The sequence below is a fragment of the Synchiropus splendidus genome, chromosome 18 (assembly GCF_027744825.2).
Source record: "Synchiropus splendidus isolate RoL2022-P1 chromosome 18, RoL_Sspl_1.0, whole genome shotgun sequence".
NCBI lineage: Eukaryota > Metazoa > Chordata > Actinopteri > Syngnathiformes > Callionymidae > Synchiropus > Synchiropus splendidus.
The window spans coordinates 4,385,270-4,404,652 of NC_071351.1; the positions used below are offsets into that span (position 1 = coordinate 4,385,270).

Here is a 19,383-nt window from a genome sequence, read left to right on the forward strand (position 1 = left end):
CCACATTATCCTGTGATGAAAAGGAGACCTTCCTCCAGTGACCTCTGCCTCTTGAAGCAGCGACAGACTCCCACTGAATGAAACGTGTTCTTATTCACCTTCCATCATAAAGCCTCCAGAAGGTCCACTCTATTTACATGAGTGAAAGCTGACAATTTAAATTTTTGTATGTATTTAAATATATTTTTATATATATCAAAATAGAAGTGTTTAAAATGCACCGGTTCAACTGATACGCATTTTAATCAGTTTTGTGGGCGACTTCCGTCCCAGCAGCCTCGGCGTTGATTGACAGCTGAAGGCCACGCCCAGCATCGCTCCGCCAGGCAACCGAAGCGGCGACCTCCTCTCCCCGCTACCAGGCTGCAGGAATGACGGATAACATCCCCCTGCAGCCCGTCAGGAGGCCCAAAAGAACCGACAGTAAACACAGACATGGGTAAGACCCTCACGGCGAGCGTTTGACACCGGAACCGCCATCTTTCGCGCTTGTTTCCGCCGCAGCTGGCGTCCGTGACGCGGCTCGCGAGCTAACTGTCAAACAATTAGCTCCATCTTTTTCACGTCCACCGCCGCCACCGTTCTATCGCCCCGAACCACATCTATTGTGTTGTGTTCACCGGCTGCTGGTCCGCGGTGGAGCGGGAACAACTGACGCCCATGTCAATATTTGCACACCGCAGCATGTGGTAGCGACAAAAACACCACTCTTTGTCTCTGGGAATTCGCGTCCGGTGGTTGTGCGTCTTGGTAGCGACGTCGTGGGTCCAGGAGCAGGTGAACTGTGATGGAGCACCCAAATGCAGAACAGTGAACCTCCTGTGACGTCACACCTGCCACTGTATAAACAGTCCGGTTTGTTGGCTTCCTTAAGCTAAGCTAGTTAAACAGAGACTAGTCAACAGTCAAGTATCACTCTGGCTTTTCAAAACGACACAGAGCGAACGATGAGTTGCTGCAGAAGCCCGCTTTGTTTCTTCCTAATTCTATAAATGATCATTTCGACTAAAGCACCTGATCATATGACACTAGACTGCTCCAAAGTTTCACTCCCTACAATTAAAGCATATTCTGGTTCAGCGGAATTATATCTCACTATTCAAGATCGACTTCTAACCTTCGCTTTCTCTGTGAAAGAGCCTCTTTTTAAACATGATCATGTCGTTCACATGCCATCGTCTGAAGAACTGAGTGGTCACAAAGGTCTAGTCTTGTATTGAGTTGTGGTTTGGCCTACGTTATTAGTAAAATCTATGGAGATTTTCATGAGAACTTAGAAAGTATAGCGCAGTCGCTCTATTAATTTTTTGAGTTATAATAATACATAAATAATAATAATAAAATGTTTGGAAGTTTTTGCTCAGATGAATACACACACACACATCTGACTGTGCTTCATCTGGGTCATGAACAATAATGAAACTCTGATGAACAAGTTCTAAATATAATGAACTAAAAGTCACAATTCTACAAGGTCAGACATGAAGACACTTAATCGTTTCAAACTGTGAGCCTGTAAATTGGTCAGTGTCACTTTAAAATGTAATGATGTATTTTTGCGAGTACCCCAAATGACGACCAGCATTTGGTGCTTATGATTTGGCATTCAGTTTAAGTCTTATTTATCACTTATCTTCAACTTCCCCTGAGATGTGTGTGAAGATCTCTGACAGCAGCAACTTCCTAAAAACAAAAAGGGCTTGTTGATGTGTCTTCTGATGGAGTCGTCCGTGAGGTACTCGCTGTAGGTATTATGTATGGTGATATGTATGGACGAAGTAAGCGCATTTCTATGGGGTCTTTTACGTCTCGCAGTATGTATTGCAGTCGGACTCGATCGGCTGTGACATCTTTCCCAGCGCCACAGTGTCACTCAATCTCAGCATCGCTCTGTTGCAGGTGCTGCCCGTGGTCCAGATGCTGCGGCATGGGCGACCTCCGACCCCGCACCGTGTGGCTCGGCCACCCGGAAAAGAGGGAGCAGCGGTACCCACGCAACGTCATTAACAACCAGAAGTACAACTTCTTCACCTTCCTGCCCGCGGTGAGTGTCGGCGTGAGGTCATCACTGACCAAACTTCCTTTTTTCCCAGGGTTTGTTTTTCCTAAAGTGGTTTAAAAGAGCTCGCAGCTCGCTCATCTCTCCGCTGACCCTTTCGTGGGGAGGAAAGATGCTGCTTGTTGTTGTGTATTTGCATCCTGCATTTGTTTTCAGTTGTCTTAAAATCTGAAGTCAGATATTGAAAGTAGCTCTTATTTGTTTGGGAAGCAGAAGACAAGAGCTAAGTGCGTTTGCATTGCAAATGTTTTTTTTATTTTAATGTCCTTCTGGCTCGTTTCAAGATCGTGGTGGTGCAGAATATTTCATGTCGCGAGTCAGCTGTGACCTCACGCTGGAGCGCTGGTGGAGGCGAGTGAAGATCGGGTCAAAGGTCATGGGGAAGTGCTGGAATAATCCTTGAACAAAAGACTTGAAGTGCAGTGTCAGCAGTTATTTGTAGATGGAGGTGATAACCAGAGAATGGCAGAAGCTGGAGGCTAGGGAAGAGCTTGGCCATAAGGAGATAAGGAGACTCCGGAGGGAGGAGTGTACCTGGAGAAGTGAGATCCGAGCGATCTGAATATTGTTTTCAATTTTTCATGCTTCCACTGTGCTGTGGCTACAGGCCGGTAACTATTATGGGATGGTGCAGGCTTAACTGTCACCCTTCCCTTTTTGTGATCTTTATTGGCTGTAAAAACCCCTGAGTAAATTAAAGGCAAAGAGTTGTGTTGAGGATGAGTCACTCACCCGGAATGTCACAAGTTAACAGATCCATGTTAAACTGTAACTTGAATTTCGGCTCCACAGCTAACTGGACAGGAAGTGGAGGTCAAAAGGAGGAGGAGGAGGAGGAATCGTCCTCTCAGAGAAGTTGGCTGTAAAATCACTAGATTGAGTTGAGAACAAAAGCTGAGGCCACAAATAGCGCCCCCTGCACTTGCTGCCTGTGTGATATAAACTGTGTCAACGTTTCACTGTTGTCGCTTAAAGCAGTGTCTTCTCTTCCTTCAGGTTCTGTTCAATCAGTTCAAGTACTTCTTCAACCTGTACTTCCTGCTTCTGGCCTGCTCCCAGTTTGTCCCGGAGCTCCGCCTCGGTGCCCTCTACACCTACTGGGTCCCTCTGGTGAGTGTTCCCCACCAGGGAGACATGTTCATCGTGATGTGGAAACAAGCATCATTCAGCTTCGTGTGTTGATGATCAGGCTCTGGTTCTGATGATCACCATCGTCCGGGAGGCAGTGGAGGAGATCAGGTGCTACATTCGAGACAAGGAGGTGAACTCCCAGATCTACAGCAAACTCTCCACCAGAGGTGAGAACACGAGGGTTCACATCCCCGGACGGCTGCGGGGGGTAGACTCTTATTAAACATTTGTGGGGCTCAGAGGGTGAGACTGGGAGGGGGGCAGCTAATTCAAAGCAGCTACGTAAAAGTGAGCAGAGGAGGCCTTGGTATAAAGTGCTAGCTGCCATAAAAAGCTCTCGTGGTTTCCATCACGTCCAGGCTTTGATGTGGCAGCTTGTCGTGGCCATAAACACAACAAGGAGTCGCCTCTGTCAGATCTGCTGAGCAATTGGACCTGACGCCGCAGACCCAGGCTGCACTGCCAGGGGGTCGCTCCTATCAATAGCATTGTTTTGGGTTTCATAAAATGTTATTCATTAATAATTGTTTAACTGGGAATACAATAGAAGAATAGAAATAAAATCCAATGAAATTTTTCCTATCAAAAACAAAACAAACATGAATGAAAAGAAAGACTCGAGGACCCATATTAACTATTATAACTGTAAATACCTGCTTATTCATATATCAGTAAATATGGTGTTGTTTAGCGTGAACTTTTGCCGATCATTGCAGGGTAACTGACTTTATAGCCAAGACGCAGGTCAGAACCTTAGAATGATTAAATACAGGCTGATGTGTTTCTAATACTCACCTGAATTATTAGTTTATTATGGTGAGATGTGGTGATCACAGCTTCACCGAGGAAATAAAGTTTACCCATGAATGGATAATTGTTGTGTGTGGAAAATGATTCTAGTTTAACAGTATTTTGATGCAGTTTGAATTAGAGAAGAGAGTAAAACAGTGTGCTGCGCTGATCCAAGCGTCACTCAGCATGGAAGTCATCCATCTCACTGCTGGATGACAGAGTTGTGGGAGGCAGCCTGAAAGAATTCCATTCAGCATAAACAGTCAAATTTGTTTTGGGAAAGATCATCAACCTTTGACCCCGGCGTCGACCCGGCAGCTTTGCATATGCAAGACATTATAGTGGCAATATTGCTGCTGGAACCTGACTGTCCACTTCCCTCTTCAGGGACTGTGAAGGTGAAGAGCAGCGGCATCCAAGTGGGCGACCTGATCATTGTGGAGAAGGTTGGTTCTGATCAGGGAGAGCCTGTAAAGATTTCCTAATGGAGAGATCAATGTGGGCCTGTCAGCGCTCGCTCTGCAGCTTTAATTAGATTTTCAGCAGAAAGTCAATCAAGATCCTTGTATGTCGAGTCTTTGTTTGGAGGAGTTTCTTTAGTTTACTGCTTCAAGACGCAAGTCAGAAGAGAAGCCAACTCTAGTGGAAGTGAGCTGCTGGCTGCTTGACACTTCAGTCCTCTCCTTACAGAACCAGCGTGTTCCTGCCGACATGATCTTCCTCCGGACCTCGGAGAGAAACGGTAAACATCTGCTGCTCATTCACGTCTAACCACTGTGACTTATTCAAAAGAGGGCTGAGATTAACCCAGGAAGGGCCCACAATTGTAGGTGGCTCCGGTGCGACTTGAGTCTTGACCAGAGAGCAGCGATGGTGGCTGCAGGAGGTGGATCTGAATAATCAAATATGTATCCGGATGTGATTAGTCAGCAATAACACGACAACATCTTGCATTTGCAAACATACAAAACAAGAATATTCAAAGTCCTCCTCCAGATGTTTCTCCTCACAAAAGGCAAATGCGACTCGCTGCTGCCGCCACTTCCTGTCCTGCCAAGAAAAACAACAGGTTTGTTTTACTGGAAATAGAGTTTGGTTATCTCTGGTCCATGTGGAGGCCATTAGGTCAATTATGAGCCGGGCCAGAGGGAGCGAGGGCAGGGCCACGCGTGCGGCGGGGGGATGGGCTCGCGTGGATTCCTTCACTTCACTCAAGTCCCATTAGTTGAGTCTCCTTCTTCACCTCATTCAGGACTCTTATGATCAATACAGAGCTTTACTTTTCATTTAAAGTAGATTTCTGGCTGCGGTGACTGAGCTGTAATAACACTGTAATTACACAACAACTGACTGTTGAAACTAGACTACCATTTATGTTGGAAAACACCTTTCAAACCCAGTTAACATTGCACCTCACATTACTGTGTTATTACACGTTTTAACAACCGATGCATGAAACAACATTAACTTGTGTAGTAGTTTTGTACTTTATTTGTACTAGCTCAGTGTCGTGGAGGCCCTCTCTGGCTGATGCTCATGAAAAGGCTGCTCCGTGTATCGACACCAAAGTGTTAACCACCATGCTGCTGCCTGTGCTGCATTACAATATAACCATGCAATATCTAATGTTGTCATAACTGCAGTAACCATGGTGTTGCAGTTGAACCGTACCGTCCTTCCCTGACTGGTGTTCCTCTCACCGTGCTGTTCTCCGCTCCTCCAGGATCCTGCTTCCTGCGGACTGACCAGCTGGACGGAGAGACAGACTGGAAACTGCGCCTCCCAGTGGCCTGCACGCAGCGTCTGCCCACCGCCGCCGTGAGTCTCAGAACAAAAGCTGAAATTACATGTTGAATGCTGATAATTGAGCCTGTCAGTTCGGGTCCCGGCGCATCAGCCCGTCCATTGGATCAGGTCAGAACAAAAGACGCTGATTTTAGGTTTTCAACCGACTTTCATGGATATTTGGTATTGATGAACTTGGGAGTGCCGCAGTGTGTATTTAGCTAAATGGACCGCTGCGTGAATCATCGCTGCTCTTGGCTGAGAGAACCATCACTCATATTATGTTGGAAATGGAAATTTCAAGTGTGCAAACATGATTGTGAACCAGTGATGGACCCCTGGAGGCTTTGTGCTTCAAATCTTTATTGAACATGCAAATGTTGTTGATACAAGGTGTACAGTTCAGTTTCCATGCCGCTGAATATGAAGGCTTTATCTTTGAGGCGGTATTTGCTAAAGTTGGATGTCGCTACTGTTCAGTGCCATCGTCCCTGTCTCTCGCTACGCTGTGGTCCCTTGGCGCTGAACTACTCTTTCCCTAGTTATGATGTCTAGCTTGGTATCTTGAGAGAAGCAGTTCTCTTCTGCGGCTACCTTTCACATCAGGACATCTATTCTGAGTCACCAGGGAATGTTCCTGCACATGGGTGAACTATCAAGACATGTTCATGGTCCAGTCTACATATGGAGAAGCAGGAGCCCTGGTCCACGTGTGATACATAATGTCTTTGTCTCAGGATCTGCTCCAGATCCGATCCTACGTGTACGCAGAAGAACCCAACATCGACATCCACAACTTCATTGGGACTTTCACCAGGGTGAGACTTCAAACAGCAGCTTCTGTGCGGAGCTACTTGCAGCTACTCAGGATTATCTTAATCTTCATGTGGGTTTGCCTTCAGGAAGACGGAGATCCACCGGTGAATGAAAGTCTGAGCATCGAGAACACCCTGTGGGCCAGCACAGTCGTCGCCTCTGGTAAGTACCCGACTCGTGTCAGCAAGAACTGGATTTAGTGTTTGACATAAAAGCGGCACTGAAGTGTTGATTCCTCTGTTGTTGACTTACACGACAAAGCAAAGATGCAGAAGGAGTTATGGTTCAGGATCATATGTAGCTTTGGGCCGTTTGATTAGAATACAAACGGAAAGTTGTGAGGCTCATGCGCCTCTTGGAACAAACATTAGTCTGAGCTGATGGCGTGGAATACTTGGACCCGGCCTCGTACCCTGCTGCAGCAGTGTGTTTCCCATTGAAGTGGCTTCTAATCTATTTATATTCCCAGTAATGTCTGTCATTTTATCAAGTCCAGTGCTGTCAGGATTCCACGTCTGGAAACCATCTACCTGACGCGCTGTGCTTTACCTTTATGGTCTGAGCCTGAGGCAGGTTTGTTGGGGGTATATCCCTTCCTCTTCCTCTCTTCGCAGGCACCGTGGTGGGGGTTGTGATTTATACCGGCAAGGAGCTGCGAAGTGTCATGAACAACTCCAACCCCAGACACAAGGTACAGTGGTGCCGTGCACGTACATGAATCAAAGTCTCATTTGAACTCTTCCTTGGTGAAAGATGTTCTGCATTGTGCGCTCACTGTGGTCTCTGTCTCCAGGTCGGTCTCTTTGACTTGGAGGTGAACTGCCTGACCAAGATCCTGTTTGGAGCGCTGGTCGTGGTTTCCATGGTGATGGTGGCCCTGCAGCACTTTGCTGGCCGATGGTACCTGCAGATCTTACGGTTCCTTCTCCTCTTCTCCAACATTGTTCCCATCAGGTGAGATCATGCACGTGTATTTATCATGTCTGGCGTCGTCACAGATTTGTGACCTACTGTTGACTGACTCAGCTTGAGAGTCAACCTGGATATGGGGAAGGTGGTTTTCAGCTGGATGATCAAGAAAGACTCCAAAATACCCGGCACCGTGGTCCGATCCAGCACCATACCGGAGGAGCTCGGCCGGATCTCCTACCTGCTGACGGACAAGACAGGTGAGGGTGAAGAAGAGCAGCTTCGGTGGGCAGAAAGTGTGAATATGCGCTCAGTTTTTTACTCTCTTCAAACGAACCCTCAAACTGGATAAATGAAATGCGGGTCACAGATCCTCTATGTCTGGTGGGATTTGGGCTCCTGGCGACCAGCTTCGTGCGCGGCCGTTAAATCTCCTTGAAAGACTCTCATCCACACACACCTACAAAGCACGACACAGCCGCCGCTGCTGAACTTCCTCGGCCGCAAGTTGTCAGATTTACGGCCCTCATGGCCTATAAAGCGATCAGCCATTTCCCCGTCCAGAGCTCGATAAGCCGGTCGGGGTCGGCGGGTCACGCTAATGTATGTGCGAGGCCCCCGGAGGTCTTTTTGATACACCGCAGGAAATGCTTTTACAGGAAGTGTGCAGATTCTATGGTTGTGTGACTTGTTGGGGGGTAAAAGGCTGTGCTACTGTCGTGTTTTCGTCTGGAAGCAAGGGCTTGTTAAGATGGCGATAAGGGTCTGTTCCAGTCAGGCCGCGTCAGTGTTCCATATTAGCAGTAATGATGGTTGAATGCAAGGGAATCTAACGTCTCCATGTCCACACTCATACTAGACAATTCCACTCTGAACTGGTTTTATTTTCACAGGGACTCTGACGCAGAACGAGATGGTGTTCCGCCGGCTCCACCTCGGCACCGTGGCCTACGGGATGGACTCCATGGATGAAGTGCAGAGTCATGTGTTCAGCGCCTACACTCAGGTACCCACGAGCTGCATTAAAGGAGCGGCAGAAGCATTCCGGTCGCTTGGGAAAGAGCGCGAGGGACAAAAGAGAGCATTGTTTCAGGCAGCATATCAGTTTGTGATGATTGTTTGCATGAATGCTTCCTGACCTCAGACCACACTCTTTTGTTCCCCGCTGACACCAGAGGTTAGTGGAGCAGGAAACAGGATTAGCCCACAAGCAACGCACTGACCGGACTTCTTTAATGACGCCGCCATTAACTCCCACAATGCAGCGCTGACTAAAAATAGCAAACATGAAATGGCTTGTGTTTACACATCTGGCTATGTTTACTCATACAAGTGGCTGCAGTGGAAGCGACTGATGTGGCACCGTTTTCACTGACAGGACACGTGGGGTCGTCATCTGTTGGACACTGGAGTGGTGTGACCACTGGTGTCACTAGTAGGATGCTGGTATTCTCGCCTTTCAAGCTCGCTGGTCAGATATTCAAGACTCGTATTTCACCCGCTGAACGATGCACTTCATATCAAAGAGCTTGGCCACCACGGGGCAACACAGTTTCCAGAGATTTCTATGAAGAACATGGAGACTTTTCATGACTCAGTTTTGTTTTTCATGTCAGATCTGTTGAGCTGCTTGGTCACAAGTGAACAGCCACACTTTCCATTTGACCTAGAGCTATTCTTGTGTTGCCTCCTTCTGCAGCCCAGCCACGACCTCCCCACCTCTAGGACACCAGCCGCCACCAAGGTGCGCAAGACCATCAGTAGCAGAGTCCACGAGGCGGTGAAGGCCATTGCCCTGGTGCACAACGTGACCCCCGTGTACGAGGCCAATGGAGTGACAGACCAGGCTGAGGCTGAGCAGCACTACGAAGACACGTGCAGGGTTTACCAAGCCGCTAGTCCAGATGAGGTACTCACTCACTACTTCTTGAACAGAGACCTCCATCCTCTATTGATGAGCTTAACCCTTGTGTTGACCGTAACCTTGAAGAACTTGGACTCAGACCTAATTCACTCTTGGCATCTGTTAAGTTGGCGCCAGCTAGTTTAGCACGTGGACGATCTTCAACGTCAGTGCTTAACAATTAAACAACACTGAGAGTGTCAGCTCAGATTCACACGCCTTCTGTGGCTAAATGATGAAACCTCCATCAGCGACGACAACTCCTCAATAAACATCAGACCCTGTTATCTTCTTACAATGTCTTGACTCTGCTAATGTCATATTTTCCTGAACGAATGAATGAAGGAATGACCACAAAGAGCCACCCGTCAGACGAATCCATGGAAGTAATGATTGTAGAAAGATGTTGTCTGCCAGCATCTTTGTTTTTCCTCCATTTATGTCCATTTGCTTGCTCTGCTATTAGTCTGTCAGGCGGTTGATCAATAGAGATGACACACACTAACACACACTCGAGTACACACCCATTATTAAAAACAAACTCCCAAAGCAACACACTCTTGTCATCACCCAGTTCACTCATGCACCCGCGCTACCATCCACCGAACACTTGCTCACAACTCTCACTTGTCCTCAATGTTGAAATAGAAAGACGTTGTTTCCTCGATTGTCCGCTTGATGGCGCCATTTACAAGCTGTCAGATATAAGACTTGCGGAATTAAACCTACAACATTCTCAAACTTTCAACGTTAAAGCCGATGAAACAAAACTGCTCTCTTGCTTGTCGAAAGTGAAGAGCAGCGTCGATACAAGCACAGGCTGAAAGTTTTCTGTTATTGACAGAACCACCCGTCTCGTAATTCTGTTGATGGAACATATTGATTTATGAGGAACACGTCTGGACCACCAAGCATCTCGGTGGATAAAGTGACATTGCTCATTTCTCACCTGTCACTGTCAGGTTTTGTTCAGTTCCCACACTCAGATCAGGCAATTATTGTTCTTCATGTTCCTTTTTAGTTTGGATGATGATTCTTTCAAATCCTGTCTTTCTACCTTTTATCTGCTGGAGACTTTCAAACAGACTGTAAACTGTCAATTAGAGTGTTGTTTACCGGGGTTACAGTAAGATCACACGTCTCTAAGTGAATCCATGCTGCTAGGTGTCTCTGGTGCAGTGGACTGAGAGTGTCGGTTTGACTCTGGTGGGCAGAGATCAGTCCTCCATGCAGCTGCGGACCCCTACTGGCCAAATCCTGAACTTCACCATTCTCCAGATCTTCCCCTTCACCTACGAGAGCAAGAGGATGGGGATCATTGTCCGGGTGAGTCCTGGAATGAATCATGCTGTGGCCAGTGTCATGGAAATTTTTTTCTGGTCACTTGGTTAATTCTATTTCCGATTTGAGACCAGACTGACAACTGACACCTGAATGTTCTCAGGATGAGTCCACAGGAGAGATCACCTTCTACATGAAGGGCGCGGACGTGGTGATGGCTGGTATCGTCCAGTACAACGACTGGCTGGAGGAAGAGGTGCGTGGCTCCAAATTTAGTGTATCACCCCTCTTCACTTTCTTCTCTGGACCTCCTGGTCTGCTCACGTTTCGATTTCAGGCAGTTGCAGCTTCCAAATGAAAGTTAGTAGGATGAGTAGTAGAGAGGCAGACCTGTTCCGATCATTCTGTTGTCATTACTTAGGCCTAGAGACCAAAGAGCATGTAGCCAAGATCCCCTGCTAGCTGACATTTGGAATTGGGTCATGTCTTTTATTCGCCCTTGTTACTGACCTCCGACTCATGAATGCGATTCCGTAGTTGGTTCTTACTGACGACTGATGTTTTAAAGGTTTTTAAATCTGTTCAGTACACACATCACTTCCTCTGTCTGGAGAGTTCTATCATGATTCAAGTACACGTGCGCACTCGCTCTTAACTTTAGCTGTGATTTCTTCAACATGATGCACCAGCAGCACACAGCTCAGTTATTCCACCAGCGCCCTCAATGACTGTCACCTATTGAAACCAGATGTTTGCTGTTTTCCAGTGTGGCAACATGGCACGGGAGGGTCTGAGGGTCCTGGTGGTCTCCAAGAAGTCCCTGACTGAAGAGCAGTATCAAGATTTTGAGGTAAAAGGTTAAATTTGGCCAGCGCCCGAAGCCGCAGTTCAAAACACGCAGAGCCAAGCCTCAGTTATTGTTGGAGCAGGGCAGGGTCCCTCCTCTCCAGGCCGCAGGCCCCCCCCCAGTCGCCCGAGGCTCGTTACTGAAGTGTATAATTGTGCTCCGGGCTGGTGGGCAGTGGTGACTCACCCGCTGAGTCACACACAGTTTGTCTTCCTGTGTGAGTCACACTCAGATTGTTTTGGCGTTATCTCATTTGGTCAAACTTGCCCCGGAGCCAGAGACCCCAAGACGGGCGTGGCCACTGCAGTGCTGCAAGATCTACCTGCTGGACCTTTGAATACGTGTATGAATCCTCACTGCCAGCACATGCACTGACCGCACAACAATCTGTCTTGTGTCCCGCTCTCCAGTCTCGATACGTCCAGGCCAAGCTCAGCGTCCACGACCGCTCGCTGAAGGTCGCCACAGTGATAGAGAGTCTGGAGATGGAGATGGAGCTCCTGTGTCTGACAGGAGTGGAGGACCAGCTCCAGACCGACGTCCGGCCCACCCTGGAGATCCTGCGCAACTCTGGGATCAAGGTCTGACATGGGCAGGGTCAAACACTTTATGTTACGAGATGGCGGGAAATGAACCTTCCACTTGTGAAAAGTCTCCACATAGATAGTGAAGTTCTGTATCTACCAACACAAATGCTCCTTCACCTCAGATTCTCCTCTATCTGTTTGAATCTTTCCCTTCCTCTGCTGGTGTCTGCAGGTTTGGATGTTGACAGGCGACAAGCTAGAAACTGCCACGTGCACGGCCAAGAACGCACACCTGATCACCCGCAGCCAGGACATCCACGTCTTCAGAGCCGTGAGTACCACAGCAGGACCTTCGCTTCAGATCCTGGTTCACCCCGGGACGACCCCCCCTCCGTCCCTCTCTTGTCCACAGCTGAATAAATCACTTCCCACCAGCCAAACTATACTGGCCGCTGACACCAAGGACAAGCCAACTGAGGGTCTTCCAGGGGATCACTCAGAGGACTCGCTTCCTAATTTGTTTTGCAGGTTTCTGGTCTCCTTCCCTCTGGATGGCAGCCAGAGTTGCGGCAGCGCCCGCCACATAGGAAGGTTAAAAATCTGCGTTACTGGAAGAGGAAAAACAATGGTTGGCACGTCTTTAAAAAAAACCCCGGTCCCCTGGACGAGGGGCGAGTGCTGAGTGGGCCAGAGTCAGACACATCTGGATCAGTTTCCTGATCTGGACTGACGTAGGAACAGTCAGCGGTTGAAGGATGTTTCGCTCCAGAGCTGACAGATTGACTACGCTCGCCGTCAGATCTGCCGTTTTAGGGATTTTTTTTTTCAAGTTTAATTTGTGGGCTGCGCAAAAATCGACCTCATCAGTGTCACCGCTCCAACTGGGATCACCGTGAGAATCAGGAGACCGTGACACTCAAATTTTTGATCTGAGCCTGCGCTGCTCGCGTGTTTCTGGCTCGTCAGTAGGAAACTGGAGGATCCAGAGGAAATGCTCATTGTTAGTCCTGCAGCTCCATTTTAAACCTCCAACGTTAATGCTGTTTGGGCCACCAGGACTCAGCTAGCCAGGGTGGCAAAATACTGCTCATCTCAAAAACTAAGAAAGAAAATTCTCTTTGTCAACGACAAACACTTGGAAGCAGCGTGAACTGAGACTTGCTCCTGCGACCCCTGGCAGGATCCTCTCTAACCAATGATGAGAAGAACCCTCTGAGCACCAACCTCTTTCCAGGGCTCAGACACTCTTGGTTTAGTGGAGAAGCTTGTGACTAGCTTAGCCAGAGGAAGTGCCTGACCGTGCTCCCCATCTTCCCTTTCTCCCTTCAAAAGTTCCTGGGAGGAAGAATGGTTGTGTCATCCATTTGTTTAGTCAGTGACATGACAGCAGGCACCAGGGTGGATAACTGAGCCAACCCTGCTGCTTAATGTCAATTTTCTTAAATGTCTGACAGCTTCCTAATTTGGCCTCCCCAGGTGACCACACGAGGGGAAGCTCACCTGGAGCTGAACGCCTTCAGGAGGAAACACGACTGCGCTCTGGTCATCTCTGGAGACTCGCTGGAGGTGGAGTGTCGTGACAGTTGTGCTTATGAAATGAAGTCGTATGTGCGTGCATGTGGCGTGCGTTCTCCATGGTGGTGTGAGTGAGTGGTAGGTGTTCAGTCTGAATGCAGCTCAAGCCACTGTTGCCGGCCGATTCGGCTTCTGCTCCACCTGTCATGAGATGCAGTGTCCTTCTCACTCAGTCTTGCATTTGAAACGTGACTGTTTAAAAGAGCTGCAGGTTTATGTCCCTGCCCTCTCAGGTGTGCCTGAAGTACTATGAGTACGAGTTCATGGAGTTGGCGTGTCAGAGCCCGGCGGTGGTCTGCTGCAGATGTGCCCCCACCCAGAAGGCTCAGATCGTGCGGCTGCTGCAGGAGCGCACGGGGAAACTCACCTGTGCTGTCGGTCAGTGTCACACACGACAGATCTGCTGTGACATGCGTGTCAGGAACATGTGGTTGTGTCATCGCTGTGGATCCTGACACCACGGTGGCTTTTGTTCTGTCCTAGGGGACGGAGGAAACGATGTCAGCATGATCCAGGAAGCCGACTGTGGCGTGGGAGTGGAGGGAAAAGTAAGTAGAGTTCTACGCCTCTATGTTTCCTGTCAAGACCTCTCACATGAAGAGGTACGCGGACTGTCACTTCCCCCTGTGAGGACCTCAGCTGTGTGTTCAGGAAACTGAAGTTGCAGAGTGCAGTTGTGTTTTATCTTTAGGTTCTCACATCCATGCTCACACCCCTCACACACATGTGGTCTACAGTGCAACATCCATGTCCAAGACTCTCAGCCCTGCAGCACGCTGAGCTGTTGTTGTTGTTGTTTGTGTCTGACAGGAAGGGAAACAAGCCTCGCTGGCTGCCGACTTCTCTGTGACTCAGTTCAAACATTTGGGTCGTCTGCTGATGGTCCACGGCCGCAACAGCTACAAGAGGTCGGCTGCTCTCAGCCAGTTTGTCATCCACAGGAGTCTCTGCATCAGCGCCATGCAGGTACACAGGGGTCCCCAAAACCACAGCATTGGAGCAGTTTCAGGCGCCTAGTCCAGATATTGTCACTGTTTATTCAACCTGCTCAGAATTAATTTCGTAATGAGTGAATGCATAATCGTTTTGTTGTTTCCTCAAAAATGTTAGGCATTTTTTCTAACATTCAGTAAAATATTAACCACCATTAAGATAAACTATTACCAGAAAATATCTTTGGAGTATGTTAAGAAACACAATGAAATGAAATATTATTATTATTGTTGTATTATGAGCAGCGGCTGCACAGAAGCGATAAGAACATCAGTGGTAGGAAGGATGGGTGAAGAGACCCGTTTGTTCTCATCTGTGACCTCGAGCTCTGACTCACTCTCAGCCTCCCTCCCCCTTCCTCTCCCACCAATCACAAGTTGCGGTCCAACTTCGGCCCCCGTCCTGGAGTGCAACCTCATGACTCATCTTGTCGTCTTCAGGGACGCCATCGTCCTGAGTCGCCATAGTAACAACAACCACAGACGCGACTCAATTTCCATGAGACACTGATCAAATCTGGAGCAAGAAAAGGTTTATTTCTGTATTGGAATCAAGTTTCCCACCGTGTGCTCTTCACCTGGGATTCACATCCAGCCATCCTTTATATTCTAGTATTTTTCTCCTTTAGCTGCTGGAAAAGTTTGTTATATCGGTTGGTAGTATAAACATTCTTCTAATGTTCCTCAAGTTCATATCTATTTAAATAATTATTCTATCCTTTCTCTTTCAATTTTAATGATGATGCAGCCCAAATCTATCCTCAGAACAGCATCTTTGATATGACTTTTACCACAGAGTGTGGAAGAACGGCTGTCACAGTTCATTACAGAAAGTCACTGTCAAGTGGAGCAGAGATCCTGCTTCTGCCATATGTGATGTATTTGTTGGCGAATGTTATTGTAAAGAGCAAATATGCTTAAACAACTGAATGGTTAACATGGAGAAAGCACAAAATGAAAAGCATTCAATGGCCCCATACGACGACCTCTGACCTCTGACCTCTGACGACCTCTCGTCCCGCCAGGCGGTCTTCTCCTCCGTCTTCTACTTTGCTTCGATCTCGCTCTATCAAGGCTTCCTCATCATCGGGTGAGACTGGAACCAGATGGGTGATTTCATGCTGGTGTCCACACTTGAGTGAAGCCAGTGCACCTGTGTTGCAGCTACTCCACCGTGTACACCATGTTCCCCGTGTTCTCCCTGGTGTTGGACAAGGACGTGAAGTCAGAAGTGGCCATGTTGTATCCCGAGTTGTACAAAGATCTGCTCAAGGTATGTGAAGAGTCTCCCGCTGGTGCTGCATGGAACCATGTTTTCCTAACCCCACTGTGGTCTGCAGGGTCGACCGCTGTCCTACAAGACCTTTCTCATTTGGGTTTTGATAAGCATCTATCAAGGTGAGTGCAGCAGCATGATTCATCTCATCGGTGTATATTCACTTTTAATGTAATATTTTCACTTCAAAATAAATAGCTTTTTTTGAAATCCATTTACAATTGTATTTCTGATATTGTACCATGTGGTTTTCCGATACATTTTTAAATTATACATATGTACATTTGTCATCTTGATAATAATGTATTTTTTTCATGTAACTATTACGGTCAGTATTTCCGTACTGTACATGCCATGCTTTGCACGAAAGTCTTGTTGCCTTTCATGTTGTTTTCATGTTGCTGCCTCCGCCTCCTCAGGGAGCATCATCATGTATGGCGCGCTGCTGCTCTTCGAGTCTGAATTCGTCCACATCGTGGCCATCTCCTTCACCTCCCTGATCCTGACCGAGCTGCTGATGGTGGCGTTGACCATCCAGACGTGGCACTGGCTGATGATCGTGGGCGAGCTGCTCAGTCTGGCTTGCTACATCGCCTCGCTGGTCTTCCTGCACGACCTCATCGGTGAGTGAGCACCAACATCAACCTGGCCTCTGTGGTGGATGGCCACAGCAGGAAGCCCGCTTGTCCCGGCCTGACCCCGCCACACAAATACCCCAGCCTTAAAAAAAAAAAAAAAGGAAATAGTTGCAGTTCTGTGGGCTTCCTGTGTCCTGCAGCCAGTGCGGTGAGTGAGGAGGATTCACTTCATTCTCCAGTCCATCCTTCAAATATTTCAAGCTACTGGCCCCACATCAACCAAACGTTCCCACGTTGTTGAACTTCTCATTTGGGCACGCAAACAACACAACAGTTTTCCAGCTATTTCTGCTTTATGTGACGCAGAGCCTTTTATTTTCAGCCACCGGTCCACAACACACTGGACCGTGACGGGCCTGTGGTCACTATGACCCTTTTGAAGTCTGTCCTGAAATATATAGGGTCCGTTGGCCTCATTATGCTGCAGCTGATGGTCTTTTAAACACGACTGTGGCGCGGTGGCTGATGTCGACGTGTCATTTGGCATAAGAACAAAGTGATGTCAGTCTTCTAGGCGATGCAGGCAAGTGTGTGGTGGCAGGCCCCACTCATGCTTGTTCCACTGCATGAGTGGGGCCTGCCACCTCAATACCTGGGCCGATGTCACACTGAAAAGCACTTGTTTTTCTCCAGACGTCAACTTCATCACGACGCCATCGTTCCTCTGGAAGGTGACGGTCATCACGCTGGTCAGCTGCCTGCCGCTCTACATCCTCAAATACCTGCGGCGGCGCTTCTCTCCACCCAGCTACTCCAAGCTCACCTCCTAAGTGACCCCCCTGTCTGCCCCCTCCTGCACCTGCCACGGGTTCAAACACTGGTTTACTCCCTTTATTAACGTCCTGTGAGGTTGGTCGCTCAGCAGATCACTGGTTTGATGTGGCCCGGGATCTGAAGATCATGACACAACGATATTTGTGTGCTCAATTATCCAGAGCGAGGGTTGCTGGTTCAATACCACCATGGTGCAATATTCTGGATCTTCTTTATTCAAGCCTCATTTGACCGACAACACGCCTTCTGTGTTTCGGACACCTGATGCTTGACCCGAGCGTTGACCCTGGGCCACCTAGTGGACAGTGAAGGCAGTGTTTTTAACCAAGTAACTGTGGTTGTACTCATCAATTTGTGACTGCAAGGGTAATATGATTTTTCACTCATTTGATTCCAGCCTAGCCTGTTAACTCTTGTAGCACCATTGAGCAAAACATTTCACGAGAGTCCCCCCATATTATTGGGACAAATGGAAGCTTAAATCCAGGTCTGATCATCTTCGTATGTCAGTCCTGTCCAAGCAGAAGATGGCAGGCTGGTTTCATCTAATGAACTCTTACCTACTCAGCGAGTGGTTTGATCCTCTGAGCTAAGTGCGATATAATAAACTAACTAAAGTTAAAGAGCGACAGTGCTGAACACATACAGCAGGCCACTGGCTCAAAACCTGGACCGGTCATTAATAACTTCCACCAGAGTCTAGTCCAGCGAGCAAGAGGTTGATGACTGGCTCCCCGTGTCCTGCACGAAAGCACGAGTCAAAGTCCAAGCACATGTCATGATGTTGTCCGGTAAGTCGGGTTTACCGGCCTGATTTCTGTGTTCTTGTGTTTGTGTTTTCGCTCGTGGCGATGACGGTGGTCAAAGTTGTCGGTTTGATTACCAGGGTTCAATGAGTCACAGTCCTTAAATTAAAACATGCACGTCTGCAACTGAAGTAAAAACACTTTCTCGACAGATTTAGCAGCGTCGCCCCCTGTAGTTAGAAGGCGATGACGCAGCTCGCCCTCGCCGCCCAACGACGACGCTCTGACCGGAAGCAGAGGAATGAAGTGGTTTAGGTTCACGGCCCAGACGGCAGGTTTGTGTGTGCGTCACCGCCACCAAGCCCTTTGTTTATTTTAGCCAAGCCGGGTGTCTGAAGTGAAATCACATCGCTGTGGTCCGGTCCGGAGGAACCGCTGAGGGGGCGCTCTCATGTGGTTGTTTGTCTTAATGGCTGCATGATGAGCCATTACCCAAAATACCCAGCGACCAATCAGGTCATCTGATCCAGGAACCGCCTCGGTTCTCGCCGCTACTGACCTCAGATCATCTTTCAACAGAGGAGAAGTTCAATGTGATTCGTTTTGGCTTCTCAGTCAAAGCCCGGATGATTTGGTTTGTTTTCAGGCTGCACGACATCTTAGAGTCACGCTAGTGTCACCAATGGCAGCCTGGCGTTTGGTAGACTCTGATACTGGCTTTGGCTTTTTATTGTTGCCACTATTATCTCCAGTTTGACCTTTTATTCACAGTGGTTTGATAATATACAAATATATGAAAATGTTTCATGTTTCTTATTTGTCAGTTTGCCTTCTTTTACATTGATCATTTGGCCCGTTTTGTTTTAACGTTGGACATGTTGGGAGATTTGTTTCTCATACATCAGTTGAAGAATGGACTCCTTGTTAAGAGTTGTGCAGCCTGAAAATGTGTGTCGTTGCCGTTTCTCAGTGAATTAGTCACTTCACCTACTCCTGGGTTTGTAACAAAAAAGCCTCATCTGCTGTGAGCGGTGCCATAATGTCTGATGGAGTGACCCCAGATGGACTGTTTCTGTTTTACCGACTGGTGCAATTTGTGTTTTGGCTGCTTGTAAATAACTTCAGTTGTTTTGGTTTTTTATTTATCGACCTTTTTTAATAAAACGCTGATGACTGCACTCCACTATCAGAACAAAAAGGGACTTGATGTTGTGATGATGATGAATAAATCCCATGTTTTCTTCTCTGGTCCTGACTCCTGTGGTTTGTTGATTGATGACCTCTGAACATGTGAAAGGACCCACCTGGAAGCTGAAGCTGGTGAGTCCTCTA

At 47.9% G+C, this 19,383-nt stretch overlaps 1 protein-coding gene across 2 annotated transcripts; it reads left to right on the plus strand.

Moving 5' to 3' along the window:
• Nucleotides 1-318: 318 nt before the first annotated feature.
• LOC128749493 (probable phospholipid-transporting ATPase IIA) lies at nucleotides 319-19,300 on the plus strand. 2 transcript variants are annotated; one of them, XM_053849152.1, is made up of 28 exons: nucleotides 319-439; nucleotides 1,900-2,044; nucleotides 3,056-3,169; nucleotides 3,249-3,357; nucleotides 4,370-4,428; nucleotides 4,673-4,724; nucleotides 5,706-5,800; nucleotides 6,505-6,585; nucleotides 6,670-6,745; nucleotides 7,198-7,274; nucleotides 7,377-7,537; nucleotides 7,610-7,752; nucleotides 8,386-8,498; nucleotides 9,192-9,401; nucleotides 10,560-10,721; nucleotides 10,840-10,932; nucleotides 11,443-11,526; nucleotides 11,934-12,104; nucleotides 12,283-12,381; nucleotides 13,527-13,616; nucleotides 13,859-14,003; nucleotides 14,109-14,173; nucleotides 14,436-14,591; nucleotides 15,643-15,707; nucleotides 15,782-15,890; nucleotides 15,958-16,015; nucleotides 16,313-16,516; nucleotides 17,165-19,300. In XM_053849152.1, exons 1-28 carry the CDS (start codon nucleotides 372-374, stop codon nucleotides 17,299-17,301), a joined length of 3,141 nt encoding a protein of 1,046 aa, XP_053705127.1. In that variant the 5' UTR covers nucleotides 319-371; the 3' UTR covers nucleotides 17,302-19,300. The 2 variants fall into 2 exon arrangements, with proteins under 2 accessions (XP_053705127.1, XP_053705126.1); XM_053849151.1 differs by having other exon boundaries at nucleotides 6,505-6,745.
• Nucleotides 19,301-19,383: the final 83 nt, after the last annotated feature.